The sequence below is a fragment of the Epargyreus clarus genome, unplaced genomic scaffold (assembly GCF_041222505.1).
Source record: "Epargyreus clarus isolate Ecla_fem2 unplaced genomic scaffold, WU_Ecla_fem_2.2 ptg000002l, whole genome shotgun sequence".
Taxonomy (NCBI): domain Eukaryota; kingdom Metazoa; phylum Arthropoda; class Insecta; order Lepidoptera; family Hesperiidae; genus Epargyreus; species Epargyreus clarus.
The window spans coordinates 8,796,464-8,817,071 of NW_027332210.1; the positions used below are offsets into that span (position 1 = coordinate 8,796,464).

The 20,608-nt window shown below is 35.9% G+C and overlaps 1 protein-coding gene across 1 annotated transcript in view; it reads right to left on the reverse strand.

Moving 5' to 3' along the window:
* The window catches only part of LOC140747374 (succinyl-CoA:acetate/propanoyl-CoA:succinate CoA transferase), a 31,243-nt gene continuing 10,635 nt past the window's right edge, over positions 1 to 20,608 (reverse strand). Inside the window, exons 2-10 of the mRNA XM_073079800.1 lie at positions 15,685 to 15,847; positions 7,793 to 7,931; positions 6,311 to 6,401; positions 5,656 to 5,847; positions 4,911 to 5,037; positions 3,574 to 3,662; positions 1,989 to 2,108; positions 968 to 1,114; positions 1 to 728 (exon numbers count right to left, since the gene is read on the reverse strand). Of these exons, the coding sequence (XP_072935901.1) occupies positions 544 to 728; positions 968 to 1,114; positions 1,989 to 2,108; positions 3,574 to 3,662; positions 4,911 to 5,037; positions 5,656 to 5,847; positions 6,311 to 6,401; positions 7,793 to 7,931; positions 15,685 to 15,847 (1,253 nt within the window). The 3' untranslated portion in view covers positions 1 to 543. The remainder of the gene's footprint in view (positions 729 to 967; positions 1,115 to 1,988; positions 2,109 to 3,573; positions 3,663 to 4,910; positions 5,038 to 5,655; positions 5,848 to 6,310; positions 6,402 to 7,792; positions 7,932 to 15,684; positions 15,848 to 20,608) is intronic.

A 20,608-nucleotide genomic window follows, 5' to 3' on the forward strand; every position in this document is an offset into this window, starting at 1 on the left:
ATAAGAAAAAGTAAAGCATCTCAAAATATTACATTATTGATCAAATTAATCTGTGCAAGCCTTTCAAGTCATCTTCCTTGTACTTGGAACAATGATAATCAATTGTTCTGAGTCCTTGTTTGTTTATATTATGACAGATAACTTACATTTATCTATACAGAAGTTGATTAATAACTGTTTTTATTCTTAAATCACACTATTAAAGGCTCGTTATTTGATTTGATTACATCGCCTTAAAATATATTATATTATATGCATATTCAGTAGGTTTGAGAATCGGCTACTATATATTTTTCGTACTATCTTTTTATTAAATATAAGACGCTTTATCGCCAAATGCGGCCCACCATTACCTCCTTTGGCTACACTACCATTCAACCAAAAAAGTTACCGACTACTATATTGTTTAACCAAGGTTATTGCAAAACCGTGTACTCACATCACCCGAATAATCTTACGACCGCACCAACATGGTCATACAACCACATCAACTTGGTCGTGTCCAGACCTTGGATACAGGTCTGCGTTCGCATCCAGAGTTTATTAGGGCGCCGGCATACACTTGAGGCGTTCGAAGGCTGCCTTCTCGAGGCTTTCGCGGTGGTCGGGATGAGCCACGCGGATCAGCTCGTAGGCGCGCTGCCGAAGGGTTTTCCCGAAGAGGTTCGCGATGCCCTGCTCGGTGACCACGTAGTTCACGTGGGCACGGGTGGTCACCACGCCGGCACCTGAACACGTAGCAATAAATCTATACTAATATTATAAAGAGGAACATTGTTTGCTTGTTTGATTGTAATGAATAGGCTCCAAAACTACTGGACCGATTTTAAAAATAATTTCACCATTCGAAAGCTACATTATCCACGAGTAACATAGGCTATATTTTATATGAAATAAATTTGATAAATGGATTTTGAGGCGGTACAAAGCTTGCCGGGTCAGCTAGTATAACAGTAAAATCACTAACCAGGTTTGAGTATAGGCACAATCTTGGACTCTCCCTTCTTAGTTTGCGAGACGATCGCGATGATGGGTTTCCCGCGGCCGTCCACAGACTCCGCTGCACCGCGGATGAAGTCCGTCTGACCACCGAAGCCGGAGTACATTCGTGTACCTGGACGAAAATAAGTTGTTCACTTGATCCTTAAGTTGATTACGATAATAAACTCTTTTTGTAATGTCAAATGAGTATGAATTCCACCTGATAGCAAGTAGTCACTGTCACCCACGAACATGTAACCAACACTAAACAGTACAGTAGCACTACCATGAGTTTACAAAAGTATTACTCGCTAGCGACTGCGTAAAATAAATGTATGAAAAATTGTACAGCGCCTCTGGTGGTTACTCGTAGAAGTAAAATCCATAGTGGCGTAACTCGATACGTAAAAAACCTATCGAAATCAAATCGCTAGCGAATGTCATTATGATCTATTGTCATACAAATTCGGCCCCATGAGTCATTAATTTGACAGACGTTGTCAAGAAATACCGTAACGATAGTAGTTATGTTATTCACTATCAAAATGACAATAGTTTTCTATTTACAATTTCTATTGTGGCGTTTCTATGCCAACTCATGGTAGTGCTACAGGGGTTCTACTGAAAGTCAAGTTTTCAAAATGAACTCGTTCGATTTCCGGTTAGGGAAAAAGATATTTTAAAAAACCAATGATGCAGTTTTAGTTTTTATCAAAATCGGCCTTGTAACTCCTTTCAGCATTTTTCGCTAATCCTGTTTGAATAATTCACCCTATATATATATTCGCCAAGTTCCACTTGTCAAGGCATGCAAATTCATAAGTTCCAATTACAAATAATTCATTATCATAATTATGTCATTAATTATAATTATTACCAATTGCCAGGATTTACATTCAAAATTAGTCACCATTATAATACTTGTATCTATTTTCTTCGTAATTCGTTAAGTACGAAAGTAAAGTAAGGGTAAAAGTGATTTAATTTAATATTTTAGTTATAGTTACCAATAGAGTCGGAGACAACTTGTCCAGTGAGGTCCACTTCCATGCAGGAGTTGATAGCGGTCATGCAGGGCAGCAAAGAGATGATGTGAGTGTTGTTCACGTAATCTACCTCCATCATTTCTGGAAAATAATTATTATATTTCTTTCAAATCAAAATCAAATCAAATAACTTTATTGTGGAACATAGGTTTAAAAACATGTGTACATTGGGTAATTAAACGCCATATTCCGGCCGGAATATACAATATTATAATAGAAAATTAAAACTACTATTAATATTGACATTAAACATTAACGGACTCACTCATTTCAAGTCATTTTTTTTTATTCAAAAATTCGTCAATTGTATAATAGCATTTTTCTATAAGAAACTTATAAAAGTGTATTTTTGAAAAAGTTTATACATATCAGTAATGGTACGTATCGATATGTGCAACCTATTGTATATGATTGGAGTTTTTCCGAAAGCGCTTTCTTTGTATTCTTGTGTTAACTTGTTTTTTATTGGCGGCAAAAATGGCGCTATGAGATACTGAATCGCGCTATCGAAGTTTTCTAAACATCTTATGTCCACATATCGATACCTTAATTCGCAAATCAGCCAACTTCACTTTGTCAAAATGTTCTTTTTATTTATTTATTATATAAATGGCGTTGAACGAAATCAAAAAAAATAAAAAAAAAAATACGTGTGGCACTCGAAGACTGACGCGGTAAAGCTATTGCATAGCATTTTTTATCAACTTATGCAATTACAATTATATATTTATTTTATTTATGCAGTATGCAAAAAGTCATTAACCCGTCAACTGGCATGTGCGCCCCGGGGCGCACAGATCGCTACTAAAAAGTATCACCGCTGTGCCGGTCGGAGTGGGGGGGTGTTAGGTTTTTTCGTTACGGAATTTCTGGATTCGGTCTCCACGCTCAAGGCCCGCGATAGAAGCTATGCAATAGCTTAAAAACGTTTTGACAAAAAGTGGAGTTGGCTGATTTGCGAATTAAGGTATCGATATGCAAGTTTCAAACTCAAACTAGACTAAGATAGCTCCTAAAGTATTACATAAGAATTTCGCTCGGAAGAATTTCATAGATTTGTATGTTAAAATTTACAAAATTTTATCCTAAAACCTTAATCCAATTCGCAGTGTAACAGTCAGATGAACGTATGTACAAAAAATCAAAAATGGTTACTTTTTCACAAAACGGTCCACAATATAGTCTTTTATGAAATGGCAAAACGACGTAACGCTATATTCAATATTTTTATTTCAACTACTGTATATATTATCTCTATTAATAATCTGGTAAAGTTTGAAGTGGCGAATTTTCACACTATTTTTGCTCTCCTGTAAAATTGACAAAATGCAGATATGTTCATCTGACTCTTACACCGCGAATTTATTATAACGTTTACCCGAAATTTCTTACGCAACCAAATTAAATCTATATCATAGATTTTTTAATACTAAATTTGAAAATGATACACTTCTTTAACTAAACTTTAGTATGGACACACTGGCTACTGTCATACAATGGAGATTTGTTTTAATATTCTAGTAGTTTATAACAAATGATGTCTTACCAACGAAGGGATTGTTGTCGAGGAAGTCATACAACTCCTTGTTGCCTACGACGAAACTCGCCACGATACGGCCTTTGTGAGTTTTCTTCCTGGAAACAAAATATTTTCTCATTGAATGACACTATAACGAATAATATAATACAATAATTTATTACGGTTGTAAGGAAGTGTGATAAAGGAAAAGGTGGTAGAATCTGCATAGTTCCCAGAGGAAGTACCACTGTTTTTTATATTTAACCTGATGAAAAGGCAGACGGGCTACCTGATGGAAAGCAGTCACCGTCGCCTATGGACATTTGCAACACCAGAGGAGTCGCCAATGCATCGCCGGCTTTGAAGGAGAGTTCTTTACACCCCTCTTGAAGAACCCCATGTCATAGTCCTGAGGGAATACCTCAGAAGGAAGTTCATTCCACATTTTGCACGTACGCGGCAAAAATGACCGTGCAAACCGAATCGTGGAGGACCGCCACGGGTCAAGCTGATGTGGATGGAACCTCATCGTTCGGCGAGTGGTGCGATGAAGGAAGGGTGACGTAGGCACTAGATCGAACAGTTCCTCAGAACACTCACCATTGTAAAGCCGGTAGAACACGCAGAGGGAACCTATGTCCCTCCGCAGACTTGAGGGTTCTAACCGATCAGAGATCGCTGGGTCATTGACTATTCGCACCGGGCGTTTCTGTACGGAGTCAAGTGGGTTAACCACTGTCACAACTATTTCTAGCGCTAAGTAGTTCTTGCGTTTGTTTCGCTCTAAGTTATGCTAAGTGGTAAGGTAAGGCTTTGTCATCATGACTGGCAAAACATTATGATCCGCTTCAGTTAGAACCTGCTTTATATGAACACAGACTATTGGGGAACAATGGTCACTTACCAACAAGGGAGTCCAACCACCAACAACCTACTTCACTACTATACAAAATATTTCACAAGGGAACACTGGTAGTGCCAAACTGCTTTTTTATAATATAGAAGTAGCTGACGAGCATGTAGTCCACCTGATGGTAAGTGGCTACTGCCGCCCATGGACATCTGTAATCAACCCCAGATAGGATTAGATATTCCTACCTGAGGTCGGCCACAGATGCGCCGCTACCCCTGAGGACTAAGCTGGAACGCCTCGGAAAAGTATGTCTCCCTTACCACACCCTTCAAACCGGAACACAGCAGCGCCTAACACTGCTGTTATTAGGTAGAAATAGGTGTGGCGGTGGTGCCGCCGGAGTCGAACCACAATGGATTCTACCACCTTCAATGGTTCAATGTGGCTGTGAGTATGACACAGTGGCGCCATCTACTTTAAACTCGGATCTACCTTTCATATCGTAACTTACATGTTATTAGTGACACAGCCACGTCGCACCAGATCGACAACTCCCACACTGAACATCTCCGAATGGATGCCGAGGTCCTTGTGGTTCTTCAAAGCCGACAACACCGCGTCGGGGATGCTACCAATACCTGGAAAGTAATTTGAGACATTATATTATTATTAGGAAAAATATTTTGTTTAAATTCTAACAAAATTGGATATTTTCTCTATAAATTCAAAGATATTAATGTAAAAGATGATATTTATTTGTCTTTTAAGCATAATTTTTGTAGTATTGTTTTGTAATTTTGTAACAATATAACAGATTGCATCAGTGTTACTTTATCCGTAATATTGCTTTGTAACACAATTATGATGACGTAATTTGGAATTAGATTACATAATTATCTGTTACGTAGAGTTAAATTTACAGAGTTATACCAATTTGCAGAGTAGCCCCATCCTCCACGACTTAATAGATGAACAAGTCATCCTTACCCATTTGCCTTAACAATTCAATGTGTTCCTGACCATTTGCAACATAGCGCAATCCTCAAGGACTTAACAGATGAACAATCATGTATTCCTTATCTATTTGCAAAGTAGCCCGATCCTCAACGATGTAACAGAAGAACAAAGTTGGAAGGATTTGATTCATTTGATTTGAAATTGAAAGCCTAACTCACCCATTTGCAAAGACCGCCATCCTCAATATAACGAGATAATATACCTCAATAAGACGAGGCACAATTCAGAATATTCCTTACCCATTTGCAGAGTAGCGCCGTCCTCGACCAAGTTGTCCCCGATGATCTGTCCGATCTTGGTCTCCTCCGGCGTCAAGGCCTTGCCGACTCCGTGTTCTGGCAGCGGCGTGTTGTCCTCTACCGCGTAGTCGATGTGCGACATGTGGATGATCGCATCGCCGAAGGTGCGAGGCATATGGGTGTTTACTTGAGCTGTAATGGAAATAGTAATAAAAAAATAAATAACGAGCCGTTTTTATAAGGGTAGCAGGCGAACATGCTGTCCAGCTGATGGTAAGAGGCAATAACCGCCCATGGAATCTATAGTCAACCCCAGATAAGATAGATTCCTATCTGCGTTCGCTCAAAGATGCCTCGCCTTGAGGACTAAGGTAGAATGCCTCGAAAATGTCTCTCTTTAAACCACTACACAGCAGTATTTAACACTACTGTTATTAGGCAGAAATGGGTGTGGCGGTAGTGCCGCCGGAGTCGAACCACTGAGACTTCTACTGCTTTTATTACAAGAATTTTCAGAAAAAACATATTTTTGGTACATGATACGATACGTAATATGTGTACACATATTGACATATACACTTTTGTATTTTTAATTAAATACGTCAAAGTATATCTTACGTGCGTACATAAGGACACACATACTTCTTTATCTTACCGATAATGGTCTTGCAGTTGACAATAGCTGCCCTGACGCAGTCCACTGACGTACCCAAGCTGCAGTAGCCATGCTGGTCGGGCGGGGATACCTGGAATTAATAATTACAATTATATTATTACATATTCAAGAAAAGAAAAGTTATATACAGGTTACTTATTGAAACAAATATAAATTCTGTCAACTTGTCTTTAGGTGGCGTTGATTTACGTGTCACCTTGTTTTATCTGTTCCATGCACACTTTCATATTGTTCTTTTCTTTTAACAAGAAAACATCTATTTTTACCATTTTAGTTGTATCTACGTATGTATGTAACGGAATCTTTGAACTCGATTTTTTTAATCTTAAATTAAAAGTTTGAACACTTATGAAGAACCGATGACAATACACGATTTTAATAATTTTATCCAATTCACCTCATTAGGATCGTCAGGAATGAGGATTAGGGATTTTCCTTGTGCAATTTTAGCGTGGTTTTTAGTTTTTAAACTACCATTCTTTGTTTAAAACATTGTAGTAAGCGCTTCAATGTTTTGATTCAATGGGTGTGATTACGGATTAAATTGGGAACGCGGCATTCTAACTTATTCTCAGGAGTAGCCAAGGATCTGTGAGCCAACTTCAATAAAGAGCTCAATCCTATCGTTGATTCTAAATGTTACAAGATTTCAAATGGCAGTGACCTACTAAAAGGTGGGCAGTATCTTGATTTTACTGAATGAAAACAATGTTTAGTGTATTGCATAACAAACAAATTCCTCGATATATTATTGGTATTGTACGTTTTTATTTATAGTAATCAATCCCGACCACTTAGTTATATTGACCTTAGGGTTATCATTATTTTTCTGTAGGAACTGGGTGTTTGAACTCGTTATAAATATATGTTTTAATCGCGGGTGTGGCTTCCACGATGAATTATTTATTGGTGTATTGTCTTATTCTGATTAATGTTTCTGATGTAATTTATGTATGACGTTGATAACAACTTGGAATGTACTATTAGCTAACTCTTAACTTTTTATTTTGGTATCACGTAAAGAATTTACAGGCCTTATGGTCGAATATTCGTAATAAGTATTATAGTATTGTGCGTTTGATATTTTTTCAATATTAAATGTGAAGCCAACGGTAGAACCTTTGTTGTTTGACTTTGAAGGCATTACGCCACAATTATTTTTGCAAATTAAGCAAACGATAAAACCTTTTGTGGTTTAAGACTCTAGAAGAACCACGCCCACACCAACTTCTACCTAATAACAGCAGTGTCTAGCGCTATCGTATTCTCTTTTGTCGGATGTGGCAAGAGAGACGTTTATCTAAGGCGTTTGGATTTAGTCCTACCAAAAGAGAATAAGAATTCATAGACCACAGGACAGACCTCAAGTGAGAATCAAATCTTATGGGGGGTTCCAGATATAGATGGGCGACAGTACCCACTTACCATCAGGTGGACTGCATGCTTGTTTGAATGCTATACCTGGATAACAGCAATGTCGGGCTTGATGATCTTCCTGTGGAACAGCTTGGGGATGTCCTGCAGGAAGATGGGGATGACGTCGGAGCGGCCCTCAGCCACGGACTTGCGTACGTTGGCTGCCATGAACAGCGAGCATGATCTGTAACAAACATCTTATATACAAAATTCTCGTGTCACAATGTTAGTTACCGTACTCCTCCGAAACGGTTTTGCCGATTTTCTTCAAATTTTATTTGCATATTCAGTAGGTCTGAGAATTGGCTACTATGTATTTATCTATAAAATTATATTCAATGTATATTTCTCACAGACTTCTAATTAACGTTTATAACCTCCCACTGCTTCGGAAGTCAAAAAGTGCTACTTGACACTTTTTGGGAAAGTGTTTTAACGAATTAGTATACGTATTATATATGCCTTTCATTGATCACTTTTTCGAAAAAAGGGCTATTCATTAATAAAAATCGAACTTTCTTTACGGTGAACGGAACGTCACGTTAAATCAGGCGGTCAAGTGTCATTTTGTGGCGGAACGTCATTACACTGTAAACAAACAACGCTTAGAAGAAAATTGAGAGTTATTTAGCTATTATAACTAAAATTTAAATAAATGACGAGTTATAAGACGTGTGCAGTGACGATGTGTACAAGTACGATCGTAACAAATTTGCTTATACACGTTCCTAAACCCAAATCTCATAAACGTTAAAGAACTTGCAGATTCTTATATGTTTAAATCCTCTGTTTGCAAGCAATGACATTTTATACTATCTATGTAAGAGAAGTATTATTGAAAAAAAGGAATAAATTTAGTAACTCTCGAGTGATTCGTCAATTCCAAATCATTGGAACGGGACGTAATCATATATTTAATATATTATAATACTGTAAATATAAATATAACCAATTAATAACCTTTAAACAGTTCACATAAGAATATAAGTATATTTAAAAAAAATCTTAATAATTACTTGAAGACAACCTTTCTTCTGTCTGAAGTCAGTTAAGAAATGTTTTAATTGTCCGATATGATTAAATGTAAATATAAAGAATGTTTTACTTACGTTGTTTATTTGATATTTCCATAGGTTATCTCACGGAAGTTTTTGTATCCATTTTGATTTATTGCACTGCATATATGGATCTTCTTTAAGCAGGTACACGCTATCAGCTTTAATATAGTATGGCTTCATTTCGGTTCACAACATAAATTCAACCAACTCTAACAGCAAACGATTTAATTATTATTTGTCTTGTTTGGTTTCGATGTAGTGACGTCACATGACATTTGAGGCAGCACTGTCGCCGTTTTGGGATTTAAAATCCACAGATAAAAAAATCGAAAATTTCTTTTTAAAAATTAAAATACTTAGAACGTATTAAAAAATAAACGAAATACTGCATAATTTATGTTTACTTATAAGCTATCATATCCAACATATTTCATATTTTATTGTTATGACTGTCAAGTACCCAATTTATAAAGAAGTTATATATTGCGTCGGAATGCAGCAGCCAGGATACAGAAAGACCGAATTACTTATATATACGTATTTAATCAAAACAGAATATTACATGTTTTGGATTAAATCTAACCTAAATTAAAACTAACTATCCTAAGTGGTGACTTGCTGGGGCAATGTTAGCGCCCAGAGTGAATTCCCACGTTCGGGACTATTCGATGGAAACGGAGCGGTGGTGCGGAGTCAGCGTTCCCACGGCACGGCGGCGGTGCAGGATCGGATGTCTTCTTAATAATTTTGATTAAGGCGAATGCCTTACTATGGTAGTTAAGGCCAATATATAACAAAGAAGCGAAAAAAATAAATATTTTTATTTTCGCTTCTTACAAATAAGGAAAAGAGGTTATACCTACACTTAACAAGAGTTACAAAAGCCACTTGAATTTTAACAAGGGACATTTTCCTTAAAACAAGTTTTAAGCAATTTCATATAAATGCAGGTCACTCTTCTCCATAAAACATCTACAAAGGTATACGCATCCCTTTCTCGCATACACCGATACATACATCCTTCTCTTTCTTACTGATCTGATCATACTTTAGTCTTCACATGTGCTATACACGTTCGAATAAGAATTCAGTTGGAACAGCTCCAATCTTTGACCTACGTCAACATTTAATTTGGGATTGTAAAAATACCTATACTTTGTATCTTATCCCTGGGCGTGGCACCGTAGTGGTGTGTCTCACAAAGTGTACCGGGTTCGATTCCCTGAGACAGATTTAAATGTACCTAATGTTTTTTTTGTAAGATTGGAGTAGCAAACGCGATTGCAGTAGACCTGATGGTAAGTGATCTTGCTGCCAATGGATTTGTGTGTCCAACTCTATATAGAACAGATTCTTTCTGAAGACGCACCGATGCGTTGCCTCCTAAGACTAAGCCTCCTTACTAACGGGTACCAAATTGAACTCTATATTATTCAATAAGCATGGTAAACATTGCTTTTAAACGCGAGTGAATCTGCGCCCATATCTACTATAAATATGTGTATTATTTTATATTTAAATAATAATAATTGATCCTGTTTTTTTATAACAATTTTGTACGCCAGTGATGACAAAATGCATAGTATTATATTGATAAAATATATATATGAAGCATTTTACAAAATAAATTTGATTTGATTTGATTTGTAACATGAACAAACAAAACAAAACCTAATGTCTATGTATACATGTCTTTATAGTGTGTAGGCAGACTGCTTCTGCCCTTGATGTATACATTACAGATATGTACTTTGAACTATTCATAGAGAAAATTATAAATCGAACATCGATAATATTATTTATCGACATGATCATCTAAATTACCGAAGAACTAAATATCTTATTATATTTACAGCAAAATATATTTCACTTGCTCACTTGCTAAAAGGTGAAGGAAAGCATCGTGAGGAAACCTGCATACCTGAGAGATTTATAAAAAAAAGTCTCGAAGGTATGTGAAATCTTGCAATACGCACTTGGCTAGCGCGGTGGACTATGGCCTAATCCTTCTCGTTATGAGAGGAGAGCCTTGCCCAGCAGTGGGACAGTAATGGGTTGTTGATGATGATGATGATGAATTTTATACAATGTATTTTCCGAAAACTATGTTTTAATTATTATATAGGAGTGCCAGCTGAGCATGCAGTTCATCTGATAAGTGGCTACTGCCATGGACATTTGCAATCAACCCTAGGTATGATTAGATTCCTACTTGAAGTCTGCTATGGATGAGTTGCTACCAATGAGGACTAAGTTGGAATGCCTCGGAAAATTATGTCTCCCTTACCAGACTCGTCTAACCAGAATACAACAGGCTTAAATGCTGTTATTAGGCAGAAATAATAATCCTGAAAATTCAGGCTTCAGCTTCAGCTTTATATACAACGAAGTTACAGGGGGTCACAAATGGGCCGATATGCTTCGAGAAAAGAATGGTACGGCCGTGCCGCTTTTTTTTGGCTCGACTTGGCGGAGGCACTGCCGTGCCTCCATATACGATTGCATTGCATCTACGATTGATTACGTTTACTTTGCTAAAGGATTGATTAAATTTACACAAATTAATAGTTACTCTCAACTGGTTATATTGACTTAGATCAAGAAATACCTTCAATACTACAATGTTATACCAGAAGCACATATAACAAGGTGCCGATAAGAATAATCAAGTTGTCTCTTAACATGATTGAGCGTTCCTTATCAATAATCCTATCGAAAGTTGTATGGAATGACTGTACAGATATAGATATATCTCTGGGATAATGATTAGGCAAATAAGTATTTTGGTAGTAGTTTCCGTAGCAAAAAAACGATACTGTTTATCTGTAATCTAGCTTACGATACTTTGTGTTCCCCAAAGTGTGAGGGAGGGTGTTGCGAGCAGGGGCGACCCTAGGGCGGTGCGACCGCACAGTTATACGAGGGGCGCCGAATACACCCGAGCATCACTATTTAGTAAAGAGGCTAGGCTGTTAATTAAACGGCTACTTAAGTTACTTGGCTGCAACATACATTTTCTGTGGCGTAACTATAGGGTGCCAGCTACAAAAAAAAATGCGATTTTGCGGGGCGCCACCATGAGATGGCGCACCACCTATTTTTGATCTGTTCCACTGTTGGGCATACAATCATTCAAAAACTCTGAAAAGGGTATTTGTAGATGCCGGCTGATTTATTCACATGAAACGACCATCTTAATCTTAATCGATCGGCCTTAGACAGAAGCCTTGTTCTATACGGAGTTGAATGTTATCCATGGGCGGCAGTGACCACTTACCATCATATATAAAAAGGACACCTAGACCACCACGCCATCTTTGATAATTTTTATTTTCCTGAACTATTCGGCATGTCGGTTTCATCGCGTTATGTCTAAACGTTATTAAATAGATAATTTATTGATACGTACACTTAAAAAATCTGTGTGCCTCTAATTTGAAACCCAGCCCGTTTTTAAACAACGTTTTGTGTGTAAGAAGAATTTATCACCATCTGTATGGGGAATAAATCGTCCATTCGTTTCGTATTCGTTTCCGAATGGGGTGTGGCGAACAGAGCCGTCTTTAACGCCTCTAAGACTCAAGCATGTCTCTTCACCAACAAACGGATCCCCTTTAACTTGGCCCCAAGTTTAAGAAATCAGGCTATACCGATCTCTGATCATCTCGAGATGTTAGGTATGGATTTCTCTCCCACTCTCAATTTCGGTCACTTCATTGAGTCCCGAGTCAAAACAGCTGCTCGAAAACTTAGCATCTTAAACAAAGTGAAGCACTTCCTTACACCTATGCAAATGCTTACGCTGTACCAGGCGCAAGTCCGTTCGTGTATGGAGTACTGCTGTCACCTATGGGATGGTACAGCTAAGCATCACTTAGAGGCACTGGACTCGGTTGAGGAACGGGCCAAGAGACTCATTGGGGATGAGTCGCTAATTAAAGCCAGGCTCCAAAACCTACAACACCGTCGGCGTGTGGCTCGTCTTGCGGTTTTCTACCGAATTCATTTTGGGGAGTGTGCGCAACAGGTTCACGATCTAGTTCCCCCTGCCCCATTCTATCTTCGGACGTCCAGACGCACGGCAGGCTACCACCCCTATCAAGTCGACCTTCCTTTGGTTCGTACGAAGCGTTTTGCCTCGTCTTTTCTAATACGAACCGCCAAGGAGTGGAATGCCCTGCCGGCTTCTGTGTTTCCCGACACATATAATCTAGGAGTCTTCAAGTCAAGAGTGAATAGGCTACTTCTAGGCAAGCGTGGCACATCTTAGGCCTCATCGAAGCTTACCATCAGGCGAGACCGAGGCCAAGCGCATGCCTATCAACTAATAAAAAAAAAAAAAAAAAAAAATACAAGAAATAAATGGGCAATTCGTTATCTTAACAAGAGTTAAGTAATTGTAGTTAACTCACTTTGTATTGTATGTACTGTACAATGCTAGAGTCATAAGCTAAGCTTTACTGCATGAATGATCGCCCGTAGATTTAAAAAGCAGTATGAACCGGTTTAAACCATATGTGGGACGGCGCCTTAAGTCTTTAACACTATCAGTGTGAATTGACACATGCAGAGCTCCCCTTTCACGTCGCAGCCAGTGGTCAGTGACCCTTATACCCTAAGTGGAAAATTTTATAAATAACTTCCTTGGCGGTCGGGTAAAAATAAGTCTGTCTCACACCTTTCTTAACAAGCAAGCAGCAAGAGGGGTCTGAGGATCAAAACCTAGGCACCACTGATTTTTCAAAGTAATTTACGTATTAGAAATTAATTATCATTCGCTTTAACGGTGAAAGAAAACAACATGAAGAAACCTGCATACCTGAGATTTATAAAAAAATCTCAAAAGTATGTGTAGATGGTGAAGTCTACCAATAGGTACACGTGGCCAGCGCGGTGGTCTGTGGCCTAATCCTTCTCATTCTGAGAGGAAACCCGTGCCCAGACCTGGGACAGGAATGGGTTGAGAACAGGCCCAACATTGTCTAACAGCGTTAAGGTATAAGTAAAATTGTTTAATTGCTTATAGCGGATATAGCGAAAATTTACGAATAAATAACTAATACTGCGCAATTTACATAATAAATAAATAATTATTTCAAATATTTTAGGGACATTTTAGCACGGAGACGTGGAAAACTTTTTTACGCAACTATTTCAATTCTCAAAACTGGGTACATTTTCTTGTTAGGAGTGAGTAATCTTTACTAATCTATGATTGTATAACAAAAAAGGAGAATAGGCGTGGCCGTGGTAGTCGCAAGCAAAAGGCACGCTTCCCAATCTATCCCTGGGAATTCGATAGTACCCAGATTTTTTCTATACACTAGCAACAACTATTTCGGGAGCTAGACAAACCATCGTCAAGGTGACGATGATTCGGCAGTTTTCATTGCATTCCTAAAATTGCAATGTCACGCACCTAATTTTATCAGATACCTAAATAATGCTGTAACGAAATGTCGACATGTCAAACTTATCGAGAGATATGAACACATCGATATCGGTATGTTTGATATTGGCGTGAAGAGATAAGCGATATAGGATCTGTTATATAATGTGCGTTCCCAAGGTTGCTGGGGGCCGGTCGGAACTCGCACCTGACTAAACTTAAGCAGATTACTATAGCAAACATTCGCTTATGGGTTTTTTGACTTTCGCATACGAATTTAAATATTTGCGAGGTCAAAAGTACCTTACTTTATACCTTTAGTTTGAAGTCTTTGCAAAATTCCGTCGAAATTTACTTACTTCATGCCTTAAATTTGAAGTTTGCAAAATTCCGTCGATTTTTTCAGTACCAGATTAACATAGGTACATCTACACTAATATTATAAAGAGGAAAACTTTGTTTGTTTGTATGGTTGTAATGAATAGGCTCAAAAATTACTGGACCGATTTAAAAAAAATATTTTACCATTCGAAAGCTACATTATCCACGAATAACATAGGCTATATTTTATATGAAATATATTTGATAAATAGATTGTAAGGCGGTACAAAGTTTGCCGGGTCAGCTAGTAGACAATACATTTAAAACCTGTGTTATATTTGGGTGTGTTCCAAATATGCTAAACGTTACAAATAATGTAATCGTGTCCGGACAGACTTGTTTTTATTATTGTTAATTGATTAGAATATACCAAATCTATTCCGGCATTCGGTAATGGAAAAACCAAAGAAAATTAAATAAAATATAACATAATGAAAATTATTATTATTAATGATCTCTTCCCATGACATGAAGAATGGTTCTAGGATGACACTACACAATAAGATCTAGTAAATTATCTAATATCACTGATTTAAAGCAAGGCCGACGCTGTGAGAATTTAGAGGGGAGACGTCCTAAATAGCTACTGACTCCTATTCATGTCGATATAGATTATTAAATGCTAAGGGGTCCATGTAAGCGAAAAGAAAAAAAAAAAAAAAAAGAAAATTTCGTTGACAGCGTACCCAAAATAGCAAAAATTTACAAATGTTTGGCGAGACTAAAAAGACTGAACTTTATTTAGAGAAATCCAAAAGTAAGTTGATCAATAATAAATTAAACACAAATCTCCTAGAATGTAAAAACCTTTCATTATCGTAAATATTGTAGATAATTTTATGGAAAATATGTGTATAGGAACCCATTTGGATTTTGCCCCTTCTTCTCTATAAATAAGACAAGTTACGAAGCAGTTCGAATGACATTCTGAAAATAATCTAATCTACAAAAAGGGTTATTTAGAGTTATACCGGCACTAGTGTAAGAATGAAATTGCAGGCTAATTTGGTCATAAAACATTACACAATGATGTAATTTCATTGTGTTGTGTGCCTAAAATTATTTGTCAACGTATCCTATATTCTCTTATTAACAGAATCTCTACGAACCTGAAGATGTCCTTGCATTCAGGTGCGCAATAGGCGGCCTCCTTTTCCGTGTGCATGTGGACAACCTTGATGTCCTTCATGGAGCCAGCCTTGCCGACCTCCGTCATCGCATCGAGGAGGGGCACAGGCGTCGCCGCCGCACCCTGCGCGTATACCGTTTGACCTGGAACCATGAAGATACTTTAGTTTATGTAGAAAGTGGTTGAAGTTTGGTTTTAAAGCAGCAGTGGAGCGCTGCGGAATTCTGGCTGCCAGGATATAATGAAGTTCTTGAATTTTGTTATAAAGTACTTCCTGAATTATGAATGGTATGGTAACATTATAATAAGTGTTGTGGGTGGGGTATTGTAAGGGGTAATAGACATAGATTTTCGAGGCGTTCCAGCTAAGTACTCAGAGGAAGCGGCGCTTCTGTTCCGACCTCAGGTAGGAATATAGGGCGGCAGTAGACACCGTATGCTCGTCTGCTACTTATAATATTATATCAAAAGAAAACTGTCTACGTCTTACAGCAGTGGTCTAACTCCGCTAAATTCTGTTTGAAATGCTGAATATTTTGAAGGTAGGACCAGACAAATTGATTATTAACCCCTAAACTAAATATGTACCTAAACTCGTACTAATTTGATGAAGCTGAAGAAGATTTGTGTTTATTTTAACGCTTATCTCCGGAAGTATTAGTCAGATTTATTTAAATCTTTTGGAATTTGATGGGTATTTATCGACGATGGTTTTAGGCTATCAATAATATGAGATATAAATACAATCTTATATTGCACGCTGATAAGTTGAGACACATATGCAGTTTTGACAAGTTAAACTTATATTAGCAACATGTAGGAACTTTCCAGAATTCTTAAAGAAATGTTGCTGAATCACGTAATCAAAATTTACTAAACTTGTCACGAAAATCGGAAACTGATATTATACATACAGCTTATGACTTGAAATTTAAGCGTGATGGCGTCACGGTGGAATGTATGTAAAATGCTTCGATCACTAATAAGAACTAGTGATCGAAGGAGTAAAATGTGAAGAAAATACTAGCTCGACTTGGCGGCGGCACTGCCGTGCCTCCAGATTATCATATGGTTAATAGACACAAAGAAATATTTAAATAAAACCTAGCAATTTTACCATTATAGACACAAAACCTGACTGCCTAAAATATAGCCTAAGTTACTCCCACGATTTCGATTTAGACCTCATATGTTAAAATTCATTGGACTGCAGTGGATGCCAATGTATGAGACATACGAGCCTATATTACTTGTGGATAATGTAGCTTTCGAATGGTTAAAGAATTTTTAAAATAGGTCCAGTAGTTTTTGAGCCTATTCATTACAATCAAACAAACAAACAAAGTTTTCCTCTTCATAATATTAGTATAGATAATAATAGTACGGTTAATCGTAATGTTTATAAACAAGACCATTTACAGTTACATAAGATAAAATAAGACCACCAGAAGAATAAATAAGTAACTTAAATATGTTTTTGAATTGAACGAATAGTTAGATTTTAACGAGATAAAATCTGATCCAAAATAAGTAATATTTTGATGATATCGCTCTAACCATTATTATAATCGTACTCAAGTTAGGACATAAGCACTAACATCAGAATCGTTAATGACACGTTATCACAATTTGTCTATGTACTGTGATAACAAAATTCTACACGGGATTTTGACCAGATAAGAATACAATCATTACACATTATTAATGGATCTACATGTCGATTAAGGATTTCATAGAGTGAGTGACTTTTAGAGGTAGAATACCACATTTATTGTTGCCTATGTTAGGTTTGTAGTGGTAAGATCTATTATCTTTTATATGTATAATAATAAACAGAAGATCTTATTCGTCGTAGGAATAACTACGAATTTGCATTCTGCAACCAACCACAGGTGGAATAGCAGTGTTATTTGGTGTCGATTTTATATATGTCCTCGTTTTGTTCCTATTAGGTATTTGCTCAATACCTTCAAACTTAGTTCTTAAAAGAAACAATCCTGTACTACTTCAGGTTTAATACTATTCTTACAGAATTGATTACATATGTCCATGTATAGTAAGAATTAACATCAGATTGTTAGCAATATATTCAAATTAATAAAATAAAATAAAATAAAAATAAAAATAAAATAAAATAAATTATAAGTTATACACTAAACGGCTCAAAAATATACTTCAGCTTACTCAGAAATCACAAAATAATTATTACATAAAAATGGCTGCAAATAAGTCTAAAGCATCTTGGCATATAATAAATAATAACAAATACAATGAACCGAAAGTTTCAATATCCACAATAAATATTGACGGGAAAACGCTGACGAATCCAAAAGATATAGCAATAAAATTTAACGATTACTTTATAGATATTATAAAAGAAAACAATTGCAATTCAAACTTCAAAAACATGTCAAATCTTATCAAACCTACCTTAAATTCAATGTTTATTCCTCCAACAATCCCACAAGATATAAATAATATAATTAGTACTCTGAAGAACACGCAAAGTGTAGGCTTCGATGATGTCTCTACAAAAGTTGTTAAAGAAAGTGCAAAAGTCATTTCACCCATCTTATGTTATATTTTAAACAAATGTATAGAACACGGAGTTTTTCCCAGTAAACTAAAAACTTCAATCATAAGACCAATATTTAAAAAAGGAGACAAATTGGATGTAAATAACTATAGACCAGTTGCATTGTTGTCCATTTTTTCTAAAATAATTGAAAAAGTTATCTATAAAGCTTTGTATGAATATGTAGAGCGAAACAATATTTTAGTTTCAGAGCAATTTGGATTTAGAAAAAATCGGTCTGTAAATGATGCACTATACTCTACATTATTGACGATTATGGAAAATATGGATAAAAAATTGCCAGTAGTAGCTTTATACATGGATATTACCAAAGCATTTGACTGTGTTAATCAAAAGTTACTATTAAACAAAATCTACGATTATGGCGTTCGTGGAAACGTACAAAATCTCATAAAATCTTATTTAAGTGATAGAGTTCAAATAACAACAATAAGCAAAATTTGTGGAAAAACAAACACAGAAAAACATTTCTCGTCAAAGCCTAGAAAACTAAAATATGGAGTTCCCCAAGGCAGTATACTGGGCCCTTTGTTATTTTTACTATATATTAATGACCTGACGAAAGTTACAAAACATAAGATGACATTATTTGCTAATGACAGCACCGTACTGTTCACTGGTAACAATTTTAAGAATTTGGAAAATGACATTAATGATACGTTGACATCTATTATACATTGGTTTAATCATCATAATTTGAAAATTAATTTAAATAAAACTAAAATAATGAATTTTAATCAAGGACGTGACATAAGCTCTAAAATTAATATAAGTTATCTAGGTAAGACTATTGAACACATTGATAAAATTAAATTTTTGGGTCTACACATTGACAAACAAATGAACTGGAAAGCGCATACAGATTATATCTGCCAGACTCTAAGTAAATTTTCATTTGTATTACGCAAATTACAAAAAATTGTGTCTCGCGAAGTGGTATTAACCGCTTACCATGGTCATGTAGTAGCTATTCTCAGATATGGCATTATGTTCTGGGGAAACTGTACAGATAAAGAAAAAGTGTTAAAGGCTCAAAAAAAGTGCATTAGAGCTATTTGCAATCTAAACCAGAGAGAGTCGTGCAGACCTTATTTTAAAAAACTAAAGTTATTAACTGTACCTTGTATGTATATTTTTGAATGCGCTTTATTTGTAAAACGTAATCCAGAATTATTTAAATTTCATTCTAGAGCCCGTCTTAAAGATAAGGTACAAACTGTGAAATGTAACACACATATATTTAAACAAAGCTTATTTTCCAAAGCACCAGTGATATACAATAAAATACCAAAAACAATACGGCATATAAGCGACAATCAAAACTTTAAAAATAAATTACACGAATATCTCATTGACAAGTCCTACTACCATATTAATGATTTTTATAATGACATTAACTGAAACAATTATTTTTCTATTATATCTTGTCTGTTTTAAGTATGAGCCATTATTTTATAATAAAATATTTTTACTTGTACTGACATGCTATTTTGTTGTTTAATTATTAATTTAATATGATGATTTCTATTAATTTTATTATTGTATCCTTTTCTAATTCAATATTATTATTTTAATTTAATTTTAATTAGAATAGATTAATAATTTTAATTAATTAGAACCTATGACATATTTGCATACCCTTTGGGTTAGGATAGGAGCACAAAACTAATGTATTCCATATATAATGTACTTCACCTTATCCTGCAATAAATAAATGAATTGAATTGAATGAATTGAATTGAATTGAAATTATTTAATTACGTATAACTAGTATTATTTTGTACTATTTTCATGGTGTGTTATTTTTGTAATAATAAGTGCCCATTTAAATAGTCACTGGCTGTATGGGTTATACGATTGTGTGCATTAGCATAAAACAAGAAACAGAACGGGCTTCGCGCGAGACTTGTATTTTACGCGGGAATAATAAAAGTTGTAAATTGGATCAAGAAAATAGTTTGTGTTATTATGGAGATCAAGTTCGATGACTATTTCCCCGACATTACAACATATGTTAATGTATAAATGAGAGGATTCGTATACACATAACATACCCAGTTTAGTTCAATATTTGGTTTACACTCGTTTATCACGATCAAGGCTTGAGAAATACAGCATTGCAATGATAACGCAAATAAGTCATGAATATATTTAAATACCGATAGTATGAGGTTATTAATAGATAATTATTATAGTGTCTAGCTAGGATTTCTTTTTCGCTCCGGCAACAACGGAGATGACACATGCGAGACCAATGATCACATGAGGTCTTTGTATTACATCCACATAATGCTCCAAGATCAAAAAA